At 39.5% G+C, this 24,147-nt stretch overlaps 2 protein-coding genes across 2 annotated transcripts in view; one reads left to right on the top strand and one right to left on the bottom strand.

Annotated features, from left to right (window-relative positions):
- The window catches only part of b3gat2 (beta-1,3-glucuronyltransferase 2 (glucuronosyltransferase S)), a 51,489-nt gene extending 37,010 nt beyond the window's left edge, over window positions 1-14,479 (top strand). Inside the window, exons 3-4 of the mRNA XM_053333711.1 lie at window positions 3,325-3,473; window positions 14,393-14,479. Coding sequence (XP_053189686.1) covers window positions 3,325-3,473; window positions 14,393-14,479 — 236 coding nt within the window. The remainder of the gene's footprint in view (window positions 1-3,324; window positions 3,474-14,392) is intronic.
- A 5,846-nt stretch (window positions 14,480-20,325) lies between these two features.
- The window catches only part of smap1 (small ArfGAP 1), a 118,893-nt gene continuing 115,071 nt past the window's right edge, over window positions 20,326-24,147 (bottom strand). The window contains exon 11 of the mRNA XM_053332956.1: window positions 20,326-20,478. Coding sequence (XP_053188931.1) covers window positions 20,332-20,478 — 147 coding nt within the window. The 3' untranslated portion in view covers window positions 20,326-20,331. The remainder of the gene's footprint in view (window positions 20,479-24,147) is intronic.

The raw sequence follows: 24,147 nt of genomic DNA, 5'->3' as shown, positions 1-24,147 counted from the left end.
TCAAAGCGGAACAGCGAGATTGGCTCTTTCTGAAAATGTAAAAATTCAGCTACCAACACATCTAAAGCCCACAGTTTAACATATTGTGTGTTGTTTGTTTAATCTGAACATAAATACAAAGATAAAAATGAAAATTTTAAATAGTGTTAAAAAATTATATTCCTCTGCCCAGCATTTGACAAGGAGCCCATGGAAGTCATCACTTCTAGCTGTTCTACCCCCTGAAAAAGACAAATTCATTTTTTAGATTAGTGATTGTTATTCATTTTTTTAACCACTTATCCCCTAGAGGTTCACGGGGGAGCTGGAGCCAATCTCAGCTGACATTGGGCGAGAGGCAGAGTACACCTTGGACAGGTTGCCAATCAGTCAATCACAGGGTTAACATATGTAGAGACAGGCAACCATTCAAAAATTTAGAGCCACCTGTTTACCTAACTCGCATTTTTTTTTTTGATCTGTTGGAGAAAGCCGGAATACCTGGTGAGGGAAAGGACCACACCAATTCACCACTGTGCCACCCTTGATACATATGATGTGTTTTTTAAGTATATTTTGGGGCATTTTATGGCTTTATTAGATCGGGACAGTAGACATATAGTAGTAGACTCATAGAAATGAGAGAACGATGGGGTATAAAGAGGAGTAACAAGGATCTGCTGCCGAAATTGATCTGCAGACATTGCAGTAATGTGGCATGTGTATTAACTGGGCTACACCATATATACCATGTTAATTAGTAAGCTTTACAAGTGCTGGTAGGAAGATATTTTTTAAAACTTTGCATTCCCAGTCTTTATGCTAAGCTAAGCTAATCGCCTCCCGCTTCTAACTTTGCTCTCAACACTCTTGACATGAGAGTGGTATTGATCTTCTAATCTGAGTTCTCTTCTAACTAACAGAGCTCAAACATGCAGTGATGTTGTACATTAGTAGATGAGGACAGGCATATTCTCCACAAATCAGTGTGCTGTACAACTATAGTAGAACTTGAGCTCTGTTAGCTAAGCAGCTGATATTACAGTAATGTTACACTGTATAAGCCTCAAAGTTCAACTTGTGAGAAAAGATACAACAAGGCAGTGATTACTTAACTACTGTAACAACTGCTTTCCTATATTTGTTTTCATGGGATTCACTGAAATAGCTTTTGATATATTTTTACTATAAAACACAAGCCATGTAGCAGAAGTATGAATATAAAAAATGTCTCCTGGGTGTTTCAGTGGTGCAGAATTCATCTCCCAGGTAATTAATTTCAACTTAAATTTATGTGAATGCAGGTCTATTCCTCTGTTCCCTTTCCTGTCTACTGACTCAGCAGGAAGGCTGAGACTTACTCAGAATGAAGGAGAGAAAGTGCTGATGGGATTTGTTTTCATCCCAGTGGGGGTGTCCCAAAGCTGCAGTGTGGGGCATTAAAGGGAAACGCCACACAGGACAAGAAAGCATATCTCTGAACCATCTGGTGATTATTTATGAACAGAAACACCTTCAACATGCTGGACGTTGTCTGGGAATAATACAAACAGCCAACGTTCAGTTTAGAATAGTAAAGCTAATTAATAAACTCTTTTAGTTTTCCTACAGTTCATCCTTTGGTTACAAAGATGTGTCTTTCATTCTAAGTGTTGAGGACATCTATATGCATACAAATATATTTTTAGCCACGCTATAGAGACGAGGAATAACATCTGTTGGTCCAGAGTGAAACATCCTGACAAATATTTGGTGGACTAACATTAAATTTGATACTAGCAGTCATGTTCACCATCAGGTTTAACTTTGATAACTTTGGTGATCCAATAACTAGCGCCATCATCTGGTTAGAATTCTAATTTGTGCTATACAAATGACAGTCCTACTAGTCTTAGCTTTACTTTTTTGTTTATGTCAAAAATGTTAGCATGCTAACACACTAAACTAACGATGAGCATGCTAAACATTATACCTGCTAAAACAAAACATGCTATTAGCTCAGTTAGCTGCTGATGTGAGACTTTAGCTCAAAGCATAGCTGTGTCTTAACTGACAGAGCTGCTAGCATGGCTGTAAATTACAGTAGCCATTTTAGCATTTCTAGAGAGGATTTTAGGCTTTTTGAATGGGTGCTAGTTGGAGTATCTACACATCAGTGGCATTGTACTTTAAGGGACTTCTGCATTGACTTTAGCCTCAAGTCTTGGTAGTTGCCATTAGAGTGGAGGGCAAACTGGGATATACTGGGAGGATGTACTTTGGGTGGAGTTGTTAGCCAATTACCAGCACTAGTTAGCTTTAAAATATGCCTGACAATCACCAATTGTATGTTTTTTCAAAACTGATAGCAGTTGTAAATCCACATTTCAAGAGCACAAGACAATAAACATGCAAAATGAATCAATGTGGCAACAATAATCCCAAAGAGACAAACTGCAGACTGTTGGGAGAAGAATAGAAACCAGACAAAGAGATAGAATATTAACTCTGTGTTCATTGATGAATCGTTTCTATTCATTTCTTTATTATCCTCTTCAATTGTTTCTCTTTTTTTCTCAGCATGATGAACATATCCATCTCTGAACAGTTTGCTCTGTCAGTAAGAGTCAGCCAAAAGTGAAGGCAAAAAGATGTAAAGGAGACTCATCATGTGTCACCTCCACACAGCTCTGTCCTCGGGGTCAGACAACACATCGAATGTGTGAATGACGTCTTCATCATCATCACACACACACACACACACACACACACACACACACACACACACACACACACACACACACACACACACACACACACACACACACACACACACAATAAAAACAAGGTTACAGGACAGCAGTGGGTGGTTTGGGGTCAGCTTTTGCTTTTGTGTAGCTGTCTTTGATTCTCCAAAGCGACCACATGATGATTTGGGTCATTAACTGCATCAATAGATACTTTTTCAACCTTCAAACATATTAATGGTTGTCAGACTGAGTGTACTTTCTGCTTTAATAGTAATTGTGTTGCCAGTTTTTCCTCACAGTTACCAGTTTCTCTAATCCGATTGATTTTAAACCCACCTCTGCTTTGCAATCATGAGCATTTTGACTTCCCTCTGACTTTCTCCTGCTCCTCTAAACCCCTCCTTCTCATCTACAGTGCAATTATCACAAGGGAATGGCAGACCTCTGTGGCAAATGAATTTCATATCAGCCATATCACAGTCATTAGATACACTAACGCACTCCATCATTTTCTGGTGTGATTATAATAGTCCCATAATGTGCTTTTAATGCATGCTGGCTAACCTCCTCACCCTTTCTCTGCCTTTCTCCCCTCTCTTCTTCTTCTCCCTTTTAGGTTTTGCCGTGAACCTCCAGGTGATCCTTGCCAACCCACGGGCGCAGTTCAAGCGGCGAGGCTCCCAGCCGGGGATGCAGGAGTCTGACTTTCTCAAGCAGATCACCAAAGTCACCGAGTTAGAGCCCAAGGCCAACAACTGCACCCGGGTGAGTAACTGGGGCATGGATGTTACCATGGCAACAGATTGGATCTACTCTTAACTGAGCAACAATGCGAGTCAAGGGCCTCATTTTGACATGAGCGAGCGCGTGTGTGTCATCATGAAAGCAGCTCAAGGCTTCATGCTGGAGTCAAGGACGTTTGCAGTTTGTGTTTTCTAATGCAGACACAGATAGTCTATCAGCCAAATATGAATGCATTATTTAAATATGAGCAGATAATGTGCTCCGAAAGGACACAAGCAACATCGGAACACCTGATGTAGACAGTTTGGTGTAAACATCACACTTCTTCTCAGTGATAATTCATTCAAGTCTAAACACACTGACATCATACTCACACTGTTAAATCACTCGCTACAGTGATGACAGCATCTTCAGGTCTTGGCTCAGTATCATCACATTCAGATTTCTTTTTCTTCAGTATCAAAGTCATTCAGGTGATTGATGTCTGTACAATGCAAATAGGAGCTGCAAGTATCCATGATGCAGCTGTGTGAGCATTGAAACCTATTTTTCTTGCTGTAATCATTCCTCCTGTTCATACTGACCATTAGAAGATCCCTTCATAATGCACTTACACTGTACTGTAAGTGATGGAGGGCAAAATCCACAGTCCTCCTTATGTACTAGAATGTATTTAAAAGTGAATCTAATGCTAATATGAAGCTTCAGCCGTCCAAATGAGTCAAGTCAAGACAAATCAAGTCTTCTGTTTCAATGTTACAGTGTTTTTAGTGCCAAAGTGCCTTTTTAACTTTTGTTATTTTGATCAGTTTCCACCAGATTAGTTAGTTGTTAGTTGTGGTTAGTTGTCCAATGTAGAATAAAGCCTGACTGGTGCTACACAAGTGTTATTTTTTACCTCATGATCAACATTGAAGCATGTACAGTGTGACTTAACAGCAACAGTAAATGTCAGGCTGGTTAGTGACTGTCTCAAAAGTGCAAGCAAAATAGCCAAGGGAGCTTTTCATCACTATCCTTTCTAATTCTATGTACACTTCAAACTCATTTAATCTCATCTGGACCCCTTCCAGTTTCTTACACAATTCACATGTGGCTTCTCTTACATGACCTATTTTGGTGATGCACTTCTGACTGTATTACCACTGTTAAAACCTCCTGCTCTATTTCAATTATTCATTGCCACCCAGACACTTTACTGTAATGCAGCTGTCAATTAGAGTTTAGACTGAATACAATACAAATCATGCTGTATTATTTGATTCATTTAGGTACATTGTTAAAATGATATGTTATTTGGCATATTTTGTGAGCACCTAAACATACATACTTATGAGGAGTATAAATGCCAATAGAAAACAATTAAAAAATAACAAATACAGATATTTTAGCTTATGGGTCAATGATGTTTTTATGTCCATGTGGGTAAGTCAAATTTAAAGGGCTTAAATGTGAAAATAAACGTATGAATAACTTATTGTTTGTGGTCTCAGCATAACATTTCTGCTTTTAATCCATTTTGAGAGGTTATATTAGAGGATTATGGCAAAAATGTCTAAGTGGTGTAACCATCAAAACTTTGTACCAAATAATTTAACTTAAAAAGAGTAAATTCTCAATAAAACACCATATCAACTAGTTTGGCATGATCTTACATTATAACTTTTTAAATAAAGCTAATGGAATACAATTGTTCTAAATATTAAATCTAATCTGGAGAACCATGCCAATCAGGGACCATATCAGTTGTTTTTTGAATGAAGTCATTATTAGTATAAGTCCACTTAAATACACTGTAGGTAGATAAAATATTTAATATTCATCATACTTTTGTGGTTACACCATTTGACATTTTCAGGAGCATTCAGTATTACTTTTGGTAAAAAGAAAATGGTGCAAATGTCATTTTAAATTATATAAAGCCAAAAAAAAACTAAATATACATTTTAAGAAACCTGATGCTGCTTTTAAAACTAGTTTTTATACATATTTTTGAATTACTCATCTTGCCAACCCTTATTTGTCACTGATTCTTATATATTATTCAGATAGTAGGTTTGTCTTACACTCCTATATTCTACACACACTCGTGCCTTCACCTTCATCTTTGAAGCGGTGACAGTCAGGCCCATTTAAACAACAAATAAATATGTGGTTTGATTACAAAGGGCAGCAGAGATCAGTTATATAATAAGAGTGTAGTTGGATCACACTGACCTGCATATTGAAGATGGATGAAACAGACTAGGGTTTAATAAAAGCACAATTTATCAGTCTTAATCTGTTGTGTGTGTGTGTGTGTGTGTGTGTGTGTGTGTGTGTGTGTGTGTGTGTGGATATTAAACTGCAGTCATAATAAAGGCCTCCCATCACAGCAGTGACTAACCATAGGGCATCTCTTCCCCCTCTATTGGCAGCATGAATGCTTAAAGCTGGTGGCGTGGTCTAAACTTAGACACACACACACACACACACACACACACACACACACACACGCTGCAGCTTGAATTGGATAGAAATGGCGTTATAGCGCTATCAATTCTAGTTCTGTGCTTAGACAGCTCAGATCGATGCAGCTCATCTCGAATCACCACAGCCCCTGTTGGCACTTGGTTTTATGAAGCCACTCATCCTCTTGACAACCATCACAGAGGCGCCATAAAGGACTTTTGTGAGAAATGGATTCTATTACTTTTTAAAAAAATCTTTCAAGCAATGCATGAGCTAAAATTGTCACGTCCCACCAGTTGTTCCAAACAAACGCTTGTAAAGGGATTTATTTTAAAAACTGCTTTAAATGACATGAATGTGTTTTTGGTTTATTTGTGTTGTTGGGTCCATTGAGGTCATTGTCAGTATGATGTGGGCAGTGATTTAGAGGTCTGGGACAAGGTTAGATCTGTTAGACACTTTGATCCAAACTAACTTCATCAACAGTTACTGGCCATATTGCTTTGAAATTTAAAACAGGTATTCTTAATAACTAGAGGTTGATTCTGAATGATTTTGATCCACCACCTTAAGGTAAAAATTGAATCACGACAGGGCGAGGCAACTTTATTCATAGAGCTTATTTCACCAATATACTTTACATTTAAATAAGAGACATACAAAAACCAATAAGCATAAACAACACAGCACCTTTACCAGTTGCTGATATTATTCTGGGTTCAACCAAAAAACCACCATCTGAAGATCTGAGAGTTCTGATGGGGTTCTAGTCAGTAAGCAGGTCAGACATATAAAGTGGAGCTGAAGCATGTAGTGCCTCCCATCTTTGTTAGATGGGAGGCCAATGAAGTGATTTCAGTATTGTAGCAGTGTATTATGATGATGTTTTCTTGTGCCAGTCAGAACTCTAGCAGCTGAATTCTGCTTGAGTTGAAGTCTGTCCAAGGTTTTTATAATATAGTGGAAAGAGACATTGGGCCAGAGGGGAGGGTGGGGGTGGAGGGGTGGGGGGGTGCTCGAACATCATATACATAGGCAAGATATCATAATCAATTAATGAACACATAACACCTCCAAAACAACACTGTATGATAGAATACAGCCAAGGACGGTATGATAGCTATACTTTGTGGAGTGATGTAGTCTACTGTATGTTAGTTTATCAGCACAAATAGGACATACAGACACATCCAACTTCTTCTGCCGGCTCGTCCTGCGTTGTCATTAGCAGGCTGACAGCAGTCCAGTAGCAGGTTGTCACTAACATAACATGTGTGGTAGAAGACGCCACTGCCTCTGGTCTTCAGAGTCAACTGACCTGGATTTTCTTTTTAACATCACTGTATGATGACTACCACATAACAGACAAATGAATAATGTGGATTCGCAGGCTAAGCGTATATTATATTGTCAGTATTTTAGAGACCCCTCCGAAAAAAAATCATGTTAATTTACTATTCTTGGGAACGCGCGTTCATTTACGTAGAACAGGTGGGATTCATCATGTTTACGAATGTCATTTACGACTGTTTCCTGGTGATATGACTGTTTGATGAATCTGACGTGGCACACTCGTAAATTCCACCTCACAAAAAAGTACAACAGATTTAAGAAAAAAAATAGGAACATCTGGTCCAATGTGTCTCAAATCCTGATGGAATATTACAGATTTATATAAAGTTGCTTCACACTGTGGAGAAAAGAAAGACACCAACTTAGAAATAAATGATTTAAAATATAAGTGGGTGAACAACATCAATTAGTGCTGTTTTTAAAGTGGTATCTAGATTGAAGCCAGCTTGCTAACATCGTCTAATTTCTTAATTAAACTTCATAAAAAATCATAAAAATATCAACCACAGTTTCCCAGAGTCTAAAATAATCCAACAATGGCTCCAAAAACCAAAGATGTTCAGTTTAAAACGATAAAAAAACAGCGAAAAAACAACAAATAATCACATTAGAGTATGTGGAGAGATGAAATGTTTTGCTGAACAGGAATGCTTCTGTTAAGTTGTTGAATGAGTTATGTGTAGATGAGAATAGATGCATTAAGAGGGGAAGGGGGTCCGGTGGAGCAGCAGATGGTCAGGGCTTTAGTTTCGTTCTATGGTGCTGTTGATGGTGAAGCTCCAACACCCAACTGTGAGGATGTTGTTTGTTTGGTCCAGCCATTTCATGCTTTGGGGGTGGGGGGTGGGGGAGGTGATGAATATTGCAGCACATAGGGGCGCTGGAATGACTTCATGGGCCAGTAGAATCTAATCTTTCATAACATTGTAAACAGTATCTCCATTCTTTGTAAAGAAGAGTGCAGGAGGCTTCACCTGGAATCAACAAATGTAAAATCTCACTTCACTGGTTACCATATGCATGCAGGTCACACTGGAAGTCCCTGGTGGGTTCTGGGTAAACGTTTCCGGCAGGGAATAGGATAAAGACCCTCCTGTGTTGCTGGATCATCATTTACAGCTGGCTGCTGCTGCCGCTGCAGACAGCTCTGTGTTGAAACTATCATCATCATTATCAGCCTATTACCATAATGGAGCTGCCTCGCTGCTGATATTAATACAGGCCATTAACGGGCTGTGACATCATCAGTCATCAGCCAGCGCAACGCCGACAAAAGGATGTGATCTGAGCATTCATCACGTCACAGTTAAAAAAGCAGCAGGATGTGACATCATCGCTCATCAGGTCAGTGTTGTGTGGACAGGAGCTGTGAGTGACAGTGTGGGCAGCGATGACATCACTCTTCATCACTGATGTATTTACAGTGAGAAAGAATAACTCATGACTTGTAACATACTGGAGTCGAGATAACAGAGACAATGTGATGACATCAGGAAATGTGCTTGTGCAGTTAGAGATGACATCATCACTGATAACTGATGAATTGATATCAACAACAATACAGGAAATAACTATGCAGGCAATACAACACTGTCTGTGTTTTCTATTGGAGAGTCCCAGTGGTCATGAGCTGAACTTTTATTGGACGCCCTGTTTCTGTTTACTTCCTGTCACCTGTGTTGAAAGCATGTCATTGATGAGGAACAGCTGATTCATTCGTCATTATTATCTTGGTGATACCTCCTCATTTACTACAGAAACCTAAATACAGGAGCAGCTGAAAGTGGAAGTTTCTAGCTAGATGCTGTTGGCTGTACTGTTTGTCATTTCTAGTAAATTAACATCCAAATATGACAATATAAAACCTGTTTACTGTTTCAAAAGTAGCAACAAAAGTAGTAATAACCCATCTTTTACTTATAGCTTGCTGTAAAGACACAGTGTAATATAATATACATGGAAGACATGCAACTCAAAGTGCTTTACAATAAAAGAAATCACATACACCTAGTGCTTCACATTACAAGGGAACGAGGAAAGAAATAAAAACTTGAATGTAATATAAGATGGAAAATTTTAAAAAAGGAATAATTTTAAAATAGTACATAGTAAAAGTAGCTGAAAAATAGATTAAATACAATATATAAAATGAAGTAAAATACCACATTTGAAAAGAAGTTCAGAAGTGGAGTGTGGAGATGACTGATAGAAAGCTAATTATACAACATGTAGGGAACTATGCCTCCCTATATGTAAAGCAACAATGTCATTTTTACACTTTTGCTTTCTGTACAGATTGAACCATCTACACATGGTTACACATAATGTGTTAATTGTTGAGCTTTAGAGGTGTTAATTGGCTGCTACATACAGTATGTACTGTACAGTCATGAGAGTGCTATCTGTCCTCTTATCTACCACAATGTTAAACTGTTCTTTCCAGTCAATATAGAACTTTTCTGACCAGGGAATGAATTACAACCAGGCAGACTACTCATAATTTAGAATGTAATGATATTTTACACAAATAATTGTGTTGATCAGTTCAGTTAAATAGTGACACAACTGTACTTGTGACATATCATGCCCATTTCCAGCTCTATATTTATATTCTTGGGCTCTACTGAAATGTCTTTGCATGATTTAGAGTTAAAAACAACTACTTATTTATCTTATACTGACCCTTTCAGCAGCCCCTCAGTTCAGCCTCTGTCTGAAACAGGCCGTTTTAGCTCCTGTCTCTTTAAGGTTCTTACAAAGCTGCAAAAATTATAGGATTTCACTACATTTACTCAAAATTTCAGCTTCTCAAATACACCTGTACATATTCAAGTTGGAAAACACATGGAAAAACCTTACTACTTTACTAACGGAGCATTGAGCGTGTGGTGGAACCCTGGTTTTCCTCTCGCAGGGAGCATTTTAACATACCATCACCTCAAGTTTTAAAACTTGATATCCAACAGTATGATGAAGATGATAGAAGATCACAAAAAGTGTAATATGAGTCTTTGATGTATCCAGACCCCTTCTGGCTGGTTCAAGCTGGTCTGAACAGTTGTGATGGAAATGATTTAATATTGATGCCCTTTTCCAGCAGCTGTGACACACCCTAACTCCAGGCAGCTCCGTCTGCTTTGAGGAAGGTATCTAGGATCAGATCACAGACCCTCAATACCAACCTTGACAATGGAGGGCAGAAATGCCCATCTGATGGCTCCGGTCAGTATCTGGAGACGACTGACAGGAGCTGTAATGTAGTTAGAGCGGGAGAGTAATGGCAACAGACAGCAGTGACAGGACAAGAAAGGAGGGGGGGGGGTAGGAACAGATGGAGACAGATGATAGCACCGGAGGAAAAGGAGACAGAGAAGAAAAGGAGGAGAGGAGATGTGTAGAGAGGGAAAAAAGGGAGAGACAGATGGATTGATTGAAGGTGGAGGTTAGAAAAAGAAGACGGACCGAATGACACACAGAGGGAAAAGGGACACAAGGAGGTCTTCTGCCACACACTGAAAGACTATCCGACCGTCTATTTCATTTGCATCGGCTCTCGGGTTCCCACTAAATGTAATTATTATTTCATTAATGCGCCAGAATGCATCTCGGACCACTACTAGGTCTGGTTTGGGTGATCTGATCCGTCGTGCATCTAGAGTGCATTTAGAAATAGATGTGATGCATTTTTTTCCCCCGTCTGTCCCTTTAAAGGATAATTCCGCTTTAATGTAACTTGGGTCTTTAAGATTGAAAGTTTAATCTTGAAAACAGTCTCGAGTCCTTAAAGTGGTCACAAAAACAGAGATTTGAACATCTAATATTCCAGGACAGCTGGGAAAACTGTTTCTGTTGAGGATGATTGTGTGCCATGATCAAAATCTCTACAGAACAGCTATAAGACATCCCAGTGATATAGTATGTATATCATTGGGCTTCAAACAGTAAGGTGGAGATGTCTCTTTAATGAAATTATAGAAACATGACAAGGTGACTAAACTATACACTACTTCCAGTTCTTGAAATCAACACAGATCTTGGATGAGCACTTAAATGACATTTTATTGCAACATGGATCTTATTTAGAGATAGATAGATAATAACAAACAGAAGAAACTGCTGATTCGTGTTTAATAAATCTGGGTCAGTTTTTATTTGTTTGTAATTGTAATTGAAATTGTGTCCAAAAATAACAAACTGACAAAAACAATCTCACCACTTGGTCCATTAATAGCTGTTCTGTAGAGATTTTGATGATGTCACACAATCATCCTCAGCAGAAAGCAGATAAAGTTTTCCCAGCTGTCATAGAATATTAGATGTTCAAATCTCTGTTTTTCTGACCACTTGAAGGACTCGAGACTGTTTTCAAGATTAATCTTTCAATCTTAAAGACCCAAGTTACAGTATTTCTCTAAAAAAAAACAACCATTCAATCTAAAAAAAAAAAGAAAAGAAAAAAAGTCTTTCCTCTCCCATTAATCATCTCCCGTCCTGTCATATTTATCTGCTGACCCTTTGGAAGGGCCTGATCCCCAGGTTGGGAACCACTGGGCTAAACTATCTAACTGTTTATAACCAGCTCCACCTCCAGCAGATACAACAGTAGCATGCTGCTAATCTAATAATATTATAAATCATACAACTGTAATGAGTACATTTATTTTAAGTGCATTCTACTGATAATACTTCTGTACTTTAACTTGAGTAGGTTCAGTAGTTTCATTCAGGACTAAATGGAGTGTTGTTACAATACTTCTTCCAACAACTGTCTTTTCAGTACTTTCAGTACTCAGATTCCGCTTTCTGATGGAGAGAAGCAAGGCTGTGTTCTTGTGCTATTATGGAGAAAAAACTCTAACCTGGTGAAGCAATTTTTCACTAAGTTGCCTTAGGGAGGAACAGAGAGAGAGAAAGGGAGAGCAGGAGAGACGACCGAGAGGTAAAAAAAACAAGAGAAAAGTCGAAAGAGGAAAAAGTGTGATGTGATGAATGTGAAAAAATGGAGAGCAAACTGGGAGAAAGAGACGCAGGGTGCAATAGGAGGAAGAGAGGAGTGTGAGTCCAGGGGAACGGGGAGGGAACTCTGACTGCATAATTGGTGCGTGTGCACACACACATATGCACATACTCACACACACATACTGTACCATTTTCCCTGCAGCTCTGGAGTGATGCTTTAGTGGCTGCTACATTAGCCTCGTTAGATATGCAAAGTGGGCCAATTAGCAGCGCAGCGTGCAGGAAGTGACATGTTCCACCTGAAGAAGCCCAGAGACAACGGCAGGATTCACAGCAAGCCATAAATCATGCCAATGTGACTCTATGTGTGTGTGTGTGTGTTGCTTTGGACACAGAAATGTCACACACCTGAATTATAGGCTCATTAGCTTTAGGCTAAAAGAAACACATCCTTACTCAAAACCTCAGTTGAATCTGCGAGAAATGAAATCCATCCCTCACTCCAGGAAAATATCAATCTTTGCATCTGTTGCAGTGTTTTCTCACCAGTATATTGCTGTGAAATTGGCTGCAAACACAAGACAAACAGCTGCAGTGATGTGTGCGCTGCTTTTGATTTGATCCATTTCTGGAGGTGTCAGACTGCTTCTTGTGTGTGTGTGTGTGTGTGTGTGTGTGTGTGTGTGTGGAATCCCTCCTGGCAGACCGACGAGCATCACATTCAACAGCAGGACGATACAACGCAATATCTGTTTCAAAGCAGCTTCAGAGTACAGCAGTCTTTCATTTGACAGATATTTCATCAGAGCATCATCAAGGAGTGAAAGCTTTTTATTTTTTTAGAAAGTGTTTTCAGTGACTCCCTTTTTTTCAATTTCAGGTCTGCTCTGTAGCTTGTCGTGAAGGATAATTACAGTTTATTACAACTTGCGTCACACTCTCATATTGTAGCTCATAGTGTTACCAAAACAAGATCCAGGTCTTCTAGTCATGCTGGTCCTCATCAGTCTAATCAGGTCAAGTTGGTCAGTAGACTGCACAGTTGTAATCATTTTAATTAATTAATAAGAGGGTTGGCCTGAATATCTTACCTCGGGTGTCCCTTTACCAATTGGATGTCTTAATAATGCTGCTGCATACCTAAATCGCAAAAATTAAAGGTACACTATTCTGTTTTCCACCAAAATGCATTATGTTTATTCTTAATGTCCCACAAATGAATTGAATGCATTTTTTTCCTGCATAAATCTTTTGCAAAGTAGATTTTTAAAAGTATATCCTGAAAGCTTTGTTGTTTTCTTTCTAGCTAGCAGCCTTGTTGTGCCTTGTGCTGGTGAATTGTTCTGTTTCTTAACAAGTTACCACCGTTATTATTCAGTTGATTAGTGTAAAAATGACCATGACCATGACTTTAACTTAAAGAATAAAGTAATAGTTCTGGAATTGTCCTTTAACCTACCCTTTAAAGTCCCTGAAAACAAATCTAAAGTATTTATTATGATACTAGATATTCACCACTAATTAGGCAGAAATCAAAGTTAAAGTTCATATTTTTTACTCAATGTTTAACACTCAAAACGTATTAGTGCTGAAAAGGTGTGGTTTAATCAGAATTAATGGCAGCAAATAGTCGTGGAAACATAAGCATCCAATCCAACAACTGTCAGCACATTTTAATTCACATTTTGCCAAGTCCTGAGTGGAAGGAAGTTACATAACCTTTTCTCCAACAAATCCCCACCCACTTCAAACCAGTGAAAAGGGCACAGACACAAATACAAAAGTCTGTCAGGTAAAACACCCCCAAAACTTTAGCAGAAACCTTTGTATTCATGCAGGACCTCGTCGCCTGGAGTAAGAAGCTGATTGAGAAAATAGGTTTTTGAGCCTTTAAGAGCCACTGAATAATCAGACTTAAGAGCTTTAATGTACCGTGACTTTCCTAAAAGATTTTTCTTCGCAAGCTCACAAAAAACCTCTGGCACACAATATCCAGTATCAGCAGCTTTAATCCAAAAGATACCAAATTAAATCTTAAATCTTACACTGTATCAGGAATACTGCCATCCAAATGCATCTATGCTGTATTTATCCAAGCCTGTAAATTCTTTTTTTAGTATCCAGCATTTCCACTGTCAGCAGATTGTCTAATTCATCCTTCTTTGTCTCTTTTTCAGGTGCTGGTTTGGCACACTCGCACAGAGAAACCACACCTCGCAAATGAGCCTAAACATCGGAAGGACACTGTAGTCATCGAGGTTTGAGACGATGAGCCGAGGAGCAGATCCAAAATCCAGAAGCCGAGTCTGGCTGCTCATCATCTTTCTTGGCCAGGACTGATGACAGCATCCCGCTTTCCCTCCTTATCGGGTTAATACAATCTGTTCACGATGGATGGAGCCTCTGAGAAGCTGCATGATTCAAGACTTCTGGCTGTCTGTCATACGTGCTTTGTGAGAAATGGACAGCACTGAATATGCTTGTTTTACAAACTGGGATGACTTGGACTGTTCATTTCCCTCCACCCACAGCTTGCCAGTGTAAAAAAAAGTGAAGTATTAATGTAAAAAAACATGTTGCTGAATTTCAATGCGCCATGTCAATCATTTTGAACTATTAATGTCATTTTGAATAATTAATGCATCATTTTCAGACTGTAATACCGTGACACAATTACCATAAGCAATCAAGGCTCCTGGTACAGATACAGTAATTGGTAACTGCTTATTAAAATGGTACTATAATGCTGGTGTTTCACAAAGTTAGAGGATTTTTCAACCTTCTGGGAAATACACTAATTTTCTTTCAAAGAGTGAGACGTGAAGATGAATACCATTCTCATGTTTAGTAGAGCTGGACGTGTTACCCTGGTTTTGCATAAAGACTGGAATCAAGAGGAAACAGCTAGCATGGCTCCCTCCAAAGCTCAAAGATATGGCAAACAACGCCTCTAAAATTGACTAACACATTATGTCTCATTATTTCACAAAGTTAGAGGATTTTTCAACATTCCGGGAAATACACTCATGTGCTTTCTTTTCCAAGACTAAGACAAGAGAACAGAGCTGGACTTGTGGCCTAACCTAGCATAAAGACTGGATTCCGGAAGAAACAGCTAGCACGGCTCTATCCAAAGTTCAAAGATATGGCTAACAACACCTCTAAAATCGACTTAGTGACACATTATATCTCATTTGTTTAAACGTGTACATAAACAGAAATGTAAAATGGGTCATTTTAGGGGGAGTTACGTGCTGTAACGTTTCTTGGCTAACAACAGTCAGGCACAATATCCCAATGACTTAGCATCACAGTGTTTTCCAGGTGTGGTACCATCATGTTCAGAAACAAAAAACCAAAACCTATGTCCAAGGGTTGTATTTGGCAACCCACTTCAGACACTGGACAGAAGCTAAACTGTCCATCAAGACGTTACAACACATAATGCGTGAGAAATACCATGTGTGGCGTGTGAGTGTGTGAACGGGTGGGAATGCATGTGTCACACACAAAATGCGTGAGACTTGAGCCCTGCGTAATCCCAAAATACTGCTATACTTTGATTTGTGAATGTAAAACAAGGTAGAATGAGCTTTAGAGATGTTAACGGTCATATTCTTGCACTTTGGACAGTACAATGAAACCAGTTCTTTCCCCTTGCGTCCAGTCTTCAGCTATGCTAGGCTGACACATTCCAACTCCAGCTTCATACTTCTTTTACAGATATGAAATTCCTATTTTTTCTTATCACTCTTTGGAAGAAAAACATTTATGAAGACCGCACCTCTTTCACTAAGCTAACTAAAATGTTGGAAGGGAATTTTTCACTACATTTATCCTCTGCCAAACATTTTAGCTAAATTTGTTCTGGAAAAACAGTGGCCACTAAACATTTTCATGGTGGCTCATACCTGCAAGATATCAATCAAAGGCCAACAGAGGCAGCTAGATTTCTCAGCTCTGGTCTTCTTTGTTTAAATGAATCACATTAATATCTCAAACCTAATGTGGTAATGATTTATTGATGCCTAAATGCTACATAATTCTCCTTTAAATCAGCCTGAACTGATCATATATAATGAACTGGTGCAAAGTTTGCCTTCCTCTGTGTATGTGATCTGGTTTGAAAATGGTCGACTTGAAGTAACATCTCTCCTGCCAAGCTGCCATCAATAATGTAGCCTATGGGCCGACAACAAAGACAACTCACCTCACACGAAAATGCACCTGCCAGCGGAGGAATGAAAAGGAATGAACTGAGTAGATGGGATTTAAGTACCACTTCAGTTAGGCCACAAGTTTCAAAGCTCAAATGTGTAAAGAACTGTTTTCATCACTGTGTTTTAGCAGCAGTAATGTCCTGAACATTGAAGGTTATATGTGGTATGAATGATGTAAAGACAGGAAATAAAAACAGAATTCAATCCAGGATTCAACAGCCTTTATTCCCAGTAACCCTCTGGTAAAACTTAGAACAGAAAAAGAAGGAGCAAACTAATAAAATTCCCAAAAGATTAAACAGTACTTTTACAGTTAAAAGAGTCATTGGACAAAGATGTACACAGAAAAATTCCTGGCTATTTACTGCATGGAAACCACTTTTTTTCTCTGTACTAGGCACCAGAAAATGTAAACACATTGGAAATAAACCTGGAGGACTTTAGCTTTATTGAATATGTTTGTGTCTTTCACACTAACCACGTGAGTAACAGAGTTCTACAGTTATTGCATGGCAGAGGGACCCTGTACATATGGGCATGAATCTCTGCATCGGCGTTGGGCAGTGTGATTGTAGCTCTGTGTGTGTGTTATGTTCATTTCTATTTCTGCTCCTCTGTCTATCATTCTCTCTTGTACAATGCAATAAACAAGGACTGGACAGTGATGACGGGACCCATCCAGCGTTTTCATACAGGTCTCCTTTTTGCTAGCATTGTCCAGTCTTGTTCTTCCTCATCATCCTTAACCTGCCGGTCTAGCCCTCTGATTGATTGGTCGTCCAGGTTTATTTGCTGCAGACTAACTGTGCTTTTCTTGTACTGCACACAACAAAACACCACAATAAAGATGGCAGATGGCAGAACATACGTTTACAGCGTCATATATGAAGGGAGCAACATTCTGGGTGTTACAATGGGCCAGTTTGGAAAATAATGTAACAAAAAAAGGGTTTAGTGGATATACCCTGCAGTTGGAAGTGAAGTGACAGCTCACTTATCTCTGCTATTCCCCAACAACGATCTAAGCGACAAAACCGCAACACAGCGAGAGATACAGTACCTGCTCTGCTATTTAAAGTGCAGTAAGACAAACCGCTGTGATTCCAGTAGTGCTTTAATTTGCCTCGGGGAATGTGGAGGAAACGGCTCATTTCCAACAATAAGGAATGTCTTAACTGGGTCAGAGCCCAGTTTCCACAGAACCCAACTCATTTGGTTTTAAAAGACTTCAAAACACCACAGAGTGGCGACCAAAGACACCCTGGGGACCGAGGGCCCCCCAACAAATACTGATGCTTAAAGGGAATCCTTGACATATGAAGGTTGGGGTTGTTTTTAATCAGCGAGCAGTTTGAGAAACAGGGTTGGACTGATAAATATATATTTGTCTGCTGATACAATATAACAATATTTTTAACTGGCTAGGTGATGCTTTCATACCTTTTTTTTGGTTATTGACCCTTTTAAGCAAAGTAATGTCTACGTGTTACTAAGTCTGGGCAATAAATCTAAATTTTAAGTAATCTTGTTTTATTTAACAGGGACAGTGCACATTAATAAACATTTCTGTAAATGCGCCAGTTAGCCAAGGGACTATTTTTCATAGTACTCCCTGGGTATCGGTACTTGATACCTTTAAGGTATCGACTGAAATAAATTGATACTAAGTAGAATTGAAACATCTCCTGTTAAACCTGCAATTGATCCTTTTAGCACCCAGAGCTAGAAAATATTTGTATGGACTTGCTCACAACCAATCAACGCAAAAATGTTTCAATTTAATGCGACATGTGATTGGCCCACTGCCACAGCAGCTACAACCGATCTGTGTTGGTGAAGTTGCAAATTAATGCTTCTATTCACATGACTTGTATCGAATGAAGTACTCAATTGGTATCAGAATCACTTTAAGGATACCTGGATTGCTACTGGTATCGTAATATTTTAAACGATACCCAGCTCTGCCCTTGACAGATGTTACAAAGGCACCCTAAAAATGAATATAATAATAGAAAAGCACACCTTAATTGCCATTTTTGTGTATTGCATGTGTAAAATGTCTACATTGTTTAAACAGACTTATTACAATATGCACAAATGGTTACTTTCAGTTAAAAAGTAACTTAGGTGACAGCTGGTTTTAGGATTGTAGCGACTCAGTGTGGCTAGCTGGGTGTAGCTATCTTGTAGCGAATTTGGAAAACACATCTATGCAAGGGCTAGACTAAAAAAGTACTCTAAATACTTATCTGCACTCTTTGTGTTTATTGACGAGATGAAGTCATGGGAGTATAAAGTCTAGCTAGTCAGGTAGCTATCCTAGCTAGCAAGCTACTTACAGCTATCGTGTTGATACCAAGAAACACAAATTGCGGAGGCAGATAAATTATTGGTAGACTTTGAGTTTCTATCTAATCTGTAATGAAAAATATTACTGAGATGACTGATACCACTAATAAGTATGTAAGCCAGCTGGAGCTAGAGCCAAGAGATGATTAGCTTGGCATGGATACTGAAAGTGGGGTGAAACTGCTAGCCTGGCTCTCTCTAAAGTTAAAGTCAAGCCCTGTATGTGGTGTAGTTCTTTTATGTCTGCTCACAGTAATATTTTTCACAGGAAAGTCTTAAAATCAAAGTATGTATACAATCAATGACTTTTTAAGCCTTTCTTTTAGGAAACTGAATTATTTGCTTTGTAAGATTTTTTATGACTTTAAGATAAAAACAAATATGCATTACTTTTATTTTTGGCCATAATTGCCTGGCCCTACTGTACTTGCAAACCTTTTGTCCCAGGTTGCATTCTGTGTGTTTTCTTAATGTCTTGGGATGGGTCCAACTGGTGAAAGATGCCCTCTTCTCAGATTGTTTAATTTAATTGTTTAATCAAAGACCGAAGAAGTAAATCTTTAAAGAAAAGATTAGAGAAAAGTCAGACACAATTAACACAACCTGTGTAGCTGATCAACAACTTGGGAACCACCAGTGAACATCTTATGATCGCTACACTCTCTACTGAGTGTAATGAGATGTTTGACGATTATTTGATGGAATACTTTGAATGTTCTTTGTAGGAAACTTTCGTCATGACTATCAGTGCAAAATAACGTTTATTGTATAAGCAGCTTTAAACCCAAGTCAGTCAAACTCTATTTAGCTACACTAAACTTCACAGGATACTTTTAAGTAAACTGGAGAACCTCGACTCCAGATAATTTCTCCCTCGTGGAGTGTCACGTGATGGAGAGAACTAAAACCAAACAAAAGTCACTGCTAGTCGAAACATCGACCACTCTCCTATGGCTCTGATAAAAAGGGAGGTTCACATCATATTCACATAAATACAGTACTGCTACGAGGCTCTGCTTGCCTACAGAGAGGGGAGGCGGGGAGGTGGGGGTTACAATATACACAGCAGAGAGGGGTGAGGACAGGGTCGCATTGACCAACCACAAGATAGCCATATCTACTGTAGGTACTGAAAGACTATTCACTAACTATCCATTTGGGTAATGATATATTTGTAACATTATTATAATAGACACTTATTAGTCCAGCAGCTTTCTTTTTTTTGTCTGTTATGCTGTTTGTCTTACTCTTCAGACAACAACAAAAGGAAATAAAAAAAGGATTTGAATAAAGATGGGACACGACAGCTGCCAATCTTTCTTTTTTATCCAGCAAGAGATTTTATCTAGTGAGATGTCATCTTTGCTTTTTAAAGGAATCATGGTGAAGAGGGGGGGGGGGGTTTGGTAGGGCAGTTAAACTGCGCCTGCTGTGCGTTCTATCCGCTGGAGATTTGTGGAGATGGATATATGGGAGCACATTTGGCAGTTGTGTTGCCACGTGACTTCCCTCTGTGTCTCCCTCCACTCATCCTCTGGACCTCTTCATCACTTCCACAGCTGGGTGCTGAGGGTCTGGCCGGAAGCCGTCGCTGGACCGGTGGGCCAACCGGCCGCGGGGGCTCCTGGCTGGCTAAAAGTGCCTGGCGTCGGCCCTCCCCCACTCATAGCCATACCTGACATCTGTTGGGTCATCTGCGTGGGGAAAAGAAAGGAATAGAGACAAAAAGAAAGAATGAGGGAAAGACAGAGAGATGAGGACAGACACTGTGAGAATACATCAGAGTAGAAATAGACAGGTGTGTGGAGGGGTGGGACTCTGCATCCTTTAGCTCCACTCTCTCACAGCCCCTACATTTAAGTAAGGCTATAGCCTTACTTTGATGAGATCAATGTGTGGATGACTCATAAAATCACAACAACTGATTAGCCTACATCTAAGTGAGGCTACAGCCTTACTACAGCCCCTTCATCTAAGTAAGGCTAAAGCCTTATTACAGCCCCTACATCTAAGTAAGGCTATAGCCTCATCTTGATGAGATCAATGTGTGGATGACTCATAAAATCACAACAACTGATTAGTCTACATCTAAGTAAGGCTATATATAGCCTTACCTTGATGAGATCAATGTGTGGATGACTCATAAAATCACAACAACTGATTAGCCTACATCTAAGTGAGGCTACAGCCTTACTACAGCCCCTTCATCTAAGTAAGGCTATAGCCTTACCTCGATGAGATCAATGTGTGGATGACTTATAAAATCACAACAACTGATTAGTCTAAGTCAGGCTATAACCGGCTTTTGGCCGGTATAACGTGTAATTGGCCGGCAGATTAAAATATCAATGGCCAAAATGTCTGGCAGGAAAAACGTCAAATAAATAAATACATGTATAAATTCATTAATAACATATTAAATACTAATATTATATAATATTATGTGATATAACCTATAAGATATGTTGCCTTGACAACAACAACAAAGTTGTGCCAAAGTTTCATTTCCTTCCGTTTCACTGAGAACTTTGAGTGTTTGATCATGTCACTGACTGCAGCACTTATAAATCGCGCTGCAAATAAATGTGAATTATATGTGGAAGTCGAACTGGACAAACATCTACTGTAGAATTATGTCTGTATTTAATACTGTGGAGTGATTTTCTCAGTTATATCTGCAGGATCAGGGGTGCATTAAGGAGTGGGCTAACTTGGGCCACAACCCCAGGGCCTCCACCATGGGTGGGGCTCTAAAAATTGAGAATAATTATGTAGGCTAATGAACGACTGCACTACTGTGACATCTGGTGGTAAAAGTGATGGGGATGGTGTGACACCAAGAGGCCCCCCTCCCCTCCTCCCATATCTTTCATTTTGATACAATGTAACAAAATCACACCATATATATTTCCAACACGCAGCTTAGTTGACGGCACACAAAGCGACAGGCAAGACGACACATAGCCTAATAGTTAGCAACAACGAAGCGTTCACACCCAAGTGGCATTGTAATTGTTGTGATGTAATTGTGCATGTGTGTGTGCGTGCATGTGTGTATGAGTGCATGTTGGCTCATTTGCAAAAATGAAATGCACATAGTTAATGTTAGGCCTACATATATTAAATAAATAAATGGCACAGAGATGAATCAGTTATTTGCTTGCAATATGTTTGATTTGTTGCATAGCCTATTGAACAGTTATTATTAGCCTAAGTGAAGTATTGTGCTGATGTAATTGTGTGTGTGGGTGAGTATATGTTGGCTCATTTGCAAAAGTGAAATGCACATAGTTAATGGTACATACATTGACACATACAATGGTACAAATAAATGGCACAGAGCCAAAGATGAACTTGTATTGAGTTTTTATAGGCAAAATATAGTGAGTCCTGTAGCGGGGGTGTGGGGTGTGAGCCTCATAAAGTTCTGTAGATCAGGGGCCTCCAGTGATGTTAATGCACCCCTGCTTACCACCATCCCTCACTTTTACCTTCTCCTCTGCACTTAAAGGCCCTCCACCCTCACCCCCTCGCTCCCGTTCTCTTCCTAAGTCTTCATCACCTGCCCCCCCCCCCCCCCCCCCCCCCCAAACCCCATCCACCTCCTCTGTTCCCCTGCTTGCCCTCCTCCTTCCATTCTGTCTTATCCATTATGAATGTGCTTTGGTGCAGCTCTCTATGCTTATCTGGTCATCTGAGAGCTCTGTGTGTGTGTGTGTGTGTGTGTGTGTGTGTGGTTATGCACATGTGTCCACCAGGACAGAACATACATGCAACTGAGCGCTCATTCATCAACGCACTATTCCATTATGTCTGTGTGCACAATGTTCTCGTGCACGCACACACACACACACACACATACATACCTGTACCGAGCTTTTAAGCAGGTGTTACTTTTTTGCCAGCTCCATCCATTAGACATAATGGGTGTGCGCCTGAAAGGTTTTTTTTTTTTTTTTTTAAATAAAAAGGTGTATGTGAGCAAGACTGTGTGTGTGTGTGTGTGTGTGTGTGTGTGTGTGTGTGTGTGTGTGTGTGTGTGTGTGTGTGTGTGTGTGTGCGTGCATGGGTGTGTGTGTGTGTGTGTCCTGTCTGCAACTGTTCATCTCTACCTCTCTTTGCAGTGGCCTAATTAATGCCATTGGTCTCACTTATAGTGACAATTTCTTTTCTTTTCTTCTACTGTCTCTTCTTTTCGTTCCTCTCCTCTCATTTATTCATGTCCTGCTCTTCTCACCTTTTATTTTTATCTTTTTTCTCTACTGCTTTCCTAACTCTCGTCTTCCTGTCTTGCCTCACCCTGATATACTTCACACAAAAACACTCTTCATCCACCTCCCACCTTGACTGTTCAAAGGCAGTGACATACGCACGCATGCAAGTACGCACGAGCACGCCTGTGTGTGTGTGCTTCAGTGGTGATTTATGATCTCTTATTAACCTCCCTAGTTGTCAAGATGCTGACAACAGCTCTGAGTGCAGGCACACACACACACGATAGGGACTAGATATAAGCTGTGTGTGTGTATGTTATGAAGGGGAAGCTTAGACAGATGTGCTGACAGGCATCTCAGCATTGATCCAGTATAGATACAGCTGTGTGTCACTCTGTGCAGGTGAGTTTGGTCAGAGGTTTGTACTGTTAATACAAGCCTCTTCAGTATTCTACTTATTTTCCATATTTTTAGTTAGTGTAGTTCTCCCTTTTGTCTTTTTAAATGAAGGAATAAACTGCTGCTACACAATTTTTCAGATGATGAACCAAGAATATGCCACTTATGTAAAGAAGCTTCCTCCTCTCATGCAAAATAACAAACTAGTTGTTTTGTTTAGCATCTAGAGAACCTAATGTTCTAATTAAGAAAGTTGTGGTTCCACTTGGGTTAATAATCAACATCTCTTTAATTTGCAGCACAGCTTCACTTTAAACAAAATCTGTTAAAACATTCAGAGTTTGGCTTAATGACCAGATTGAAATGAAAGGTATGAAATAAGAGCTGATATAACGTTGGTGTTAACAGCAGTGATCTGTATATGGATATCTTATCTGGAAAAGGACAATGAACAGATTGCAGTTGGACCATCTGGTGGTCTGCTCCTGGAAGACACTGATTCATGGACTAAATTCATCTGCAATCTGCTGAGAATTAGACGACAAGCAGCGACGAAACAGCTGGACTGATGAGGAAAACATGCCAGCAGCACAGCCATGTTTATAAAAAGGTATGCTACTGTAATATTATCAAGTGCTGTGGATGATAATGTCTTTCCTGTTGCAATCAGAAGAAATCAGTGAGATCCTAGATTAATGTCAGCAGTCTATGTGACTCTGTGAACATTTTCAAATGACAGCTGAAAACACA

Source organism: Scomber japonicus, chromosome 14 (genome assembly GCF_027409825.1).
Source record: "Scomber japonicus isolate fScoJap1 chromosome 14, fScoJap1.pri, whole genome shotgun sequence".
NCBI lineage: Eukaryota > Metazoa > Chordata > Actinopteri > Scombriformes > Scombridae > Scomber > Scomber japonicus.
Note: the sequence above shows the minus strand (reverse complement) of the source record. Positions and strands in the feature narration are given on the sequence as shown.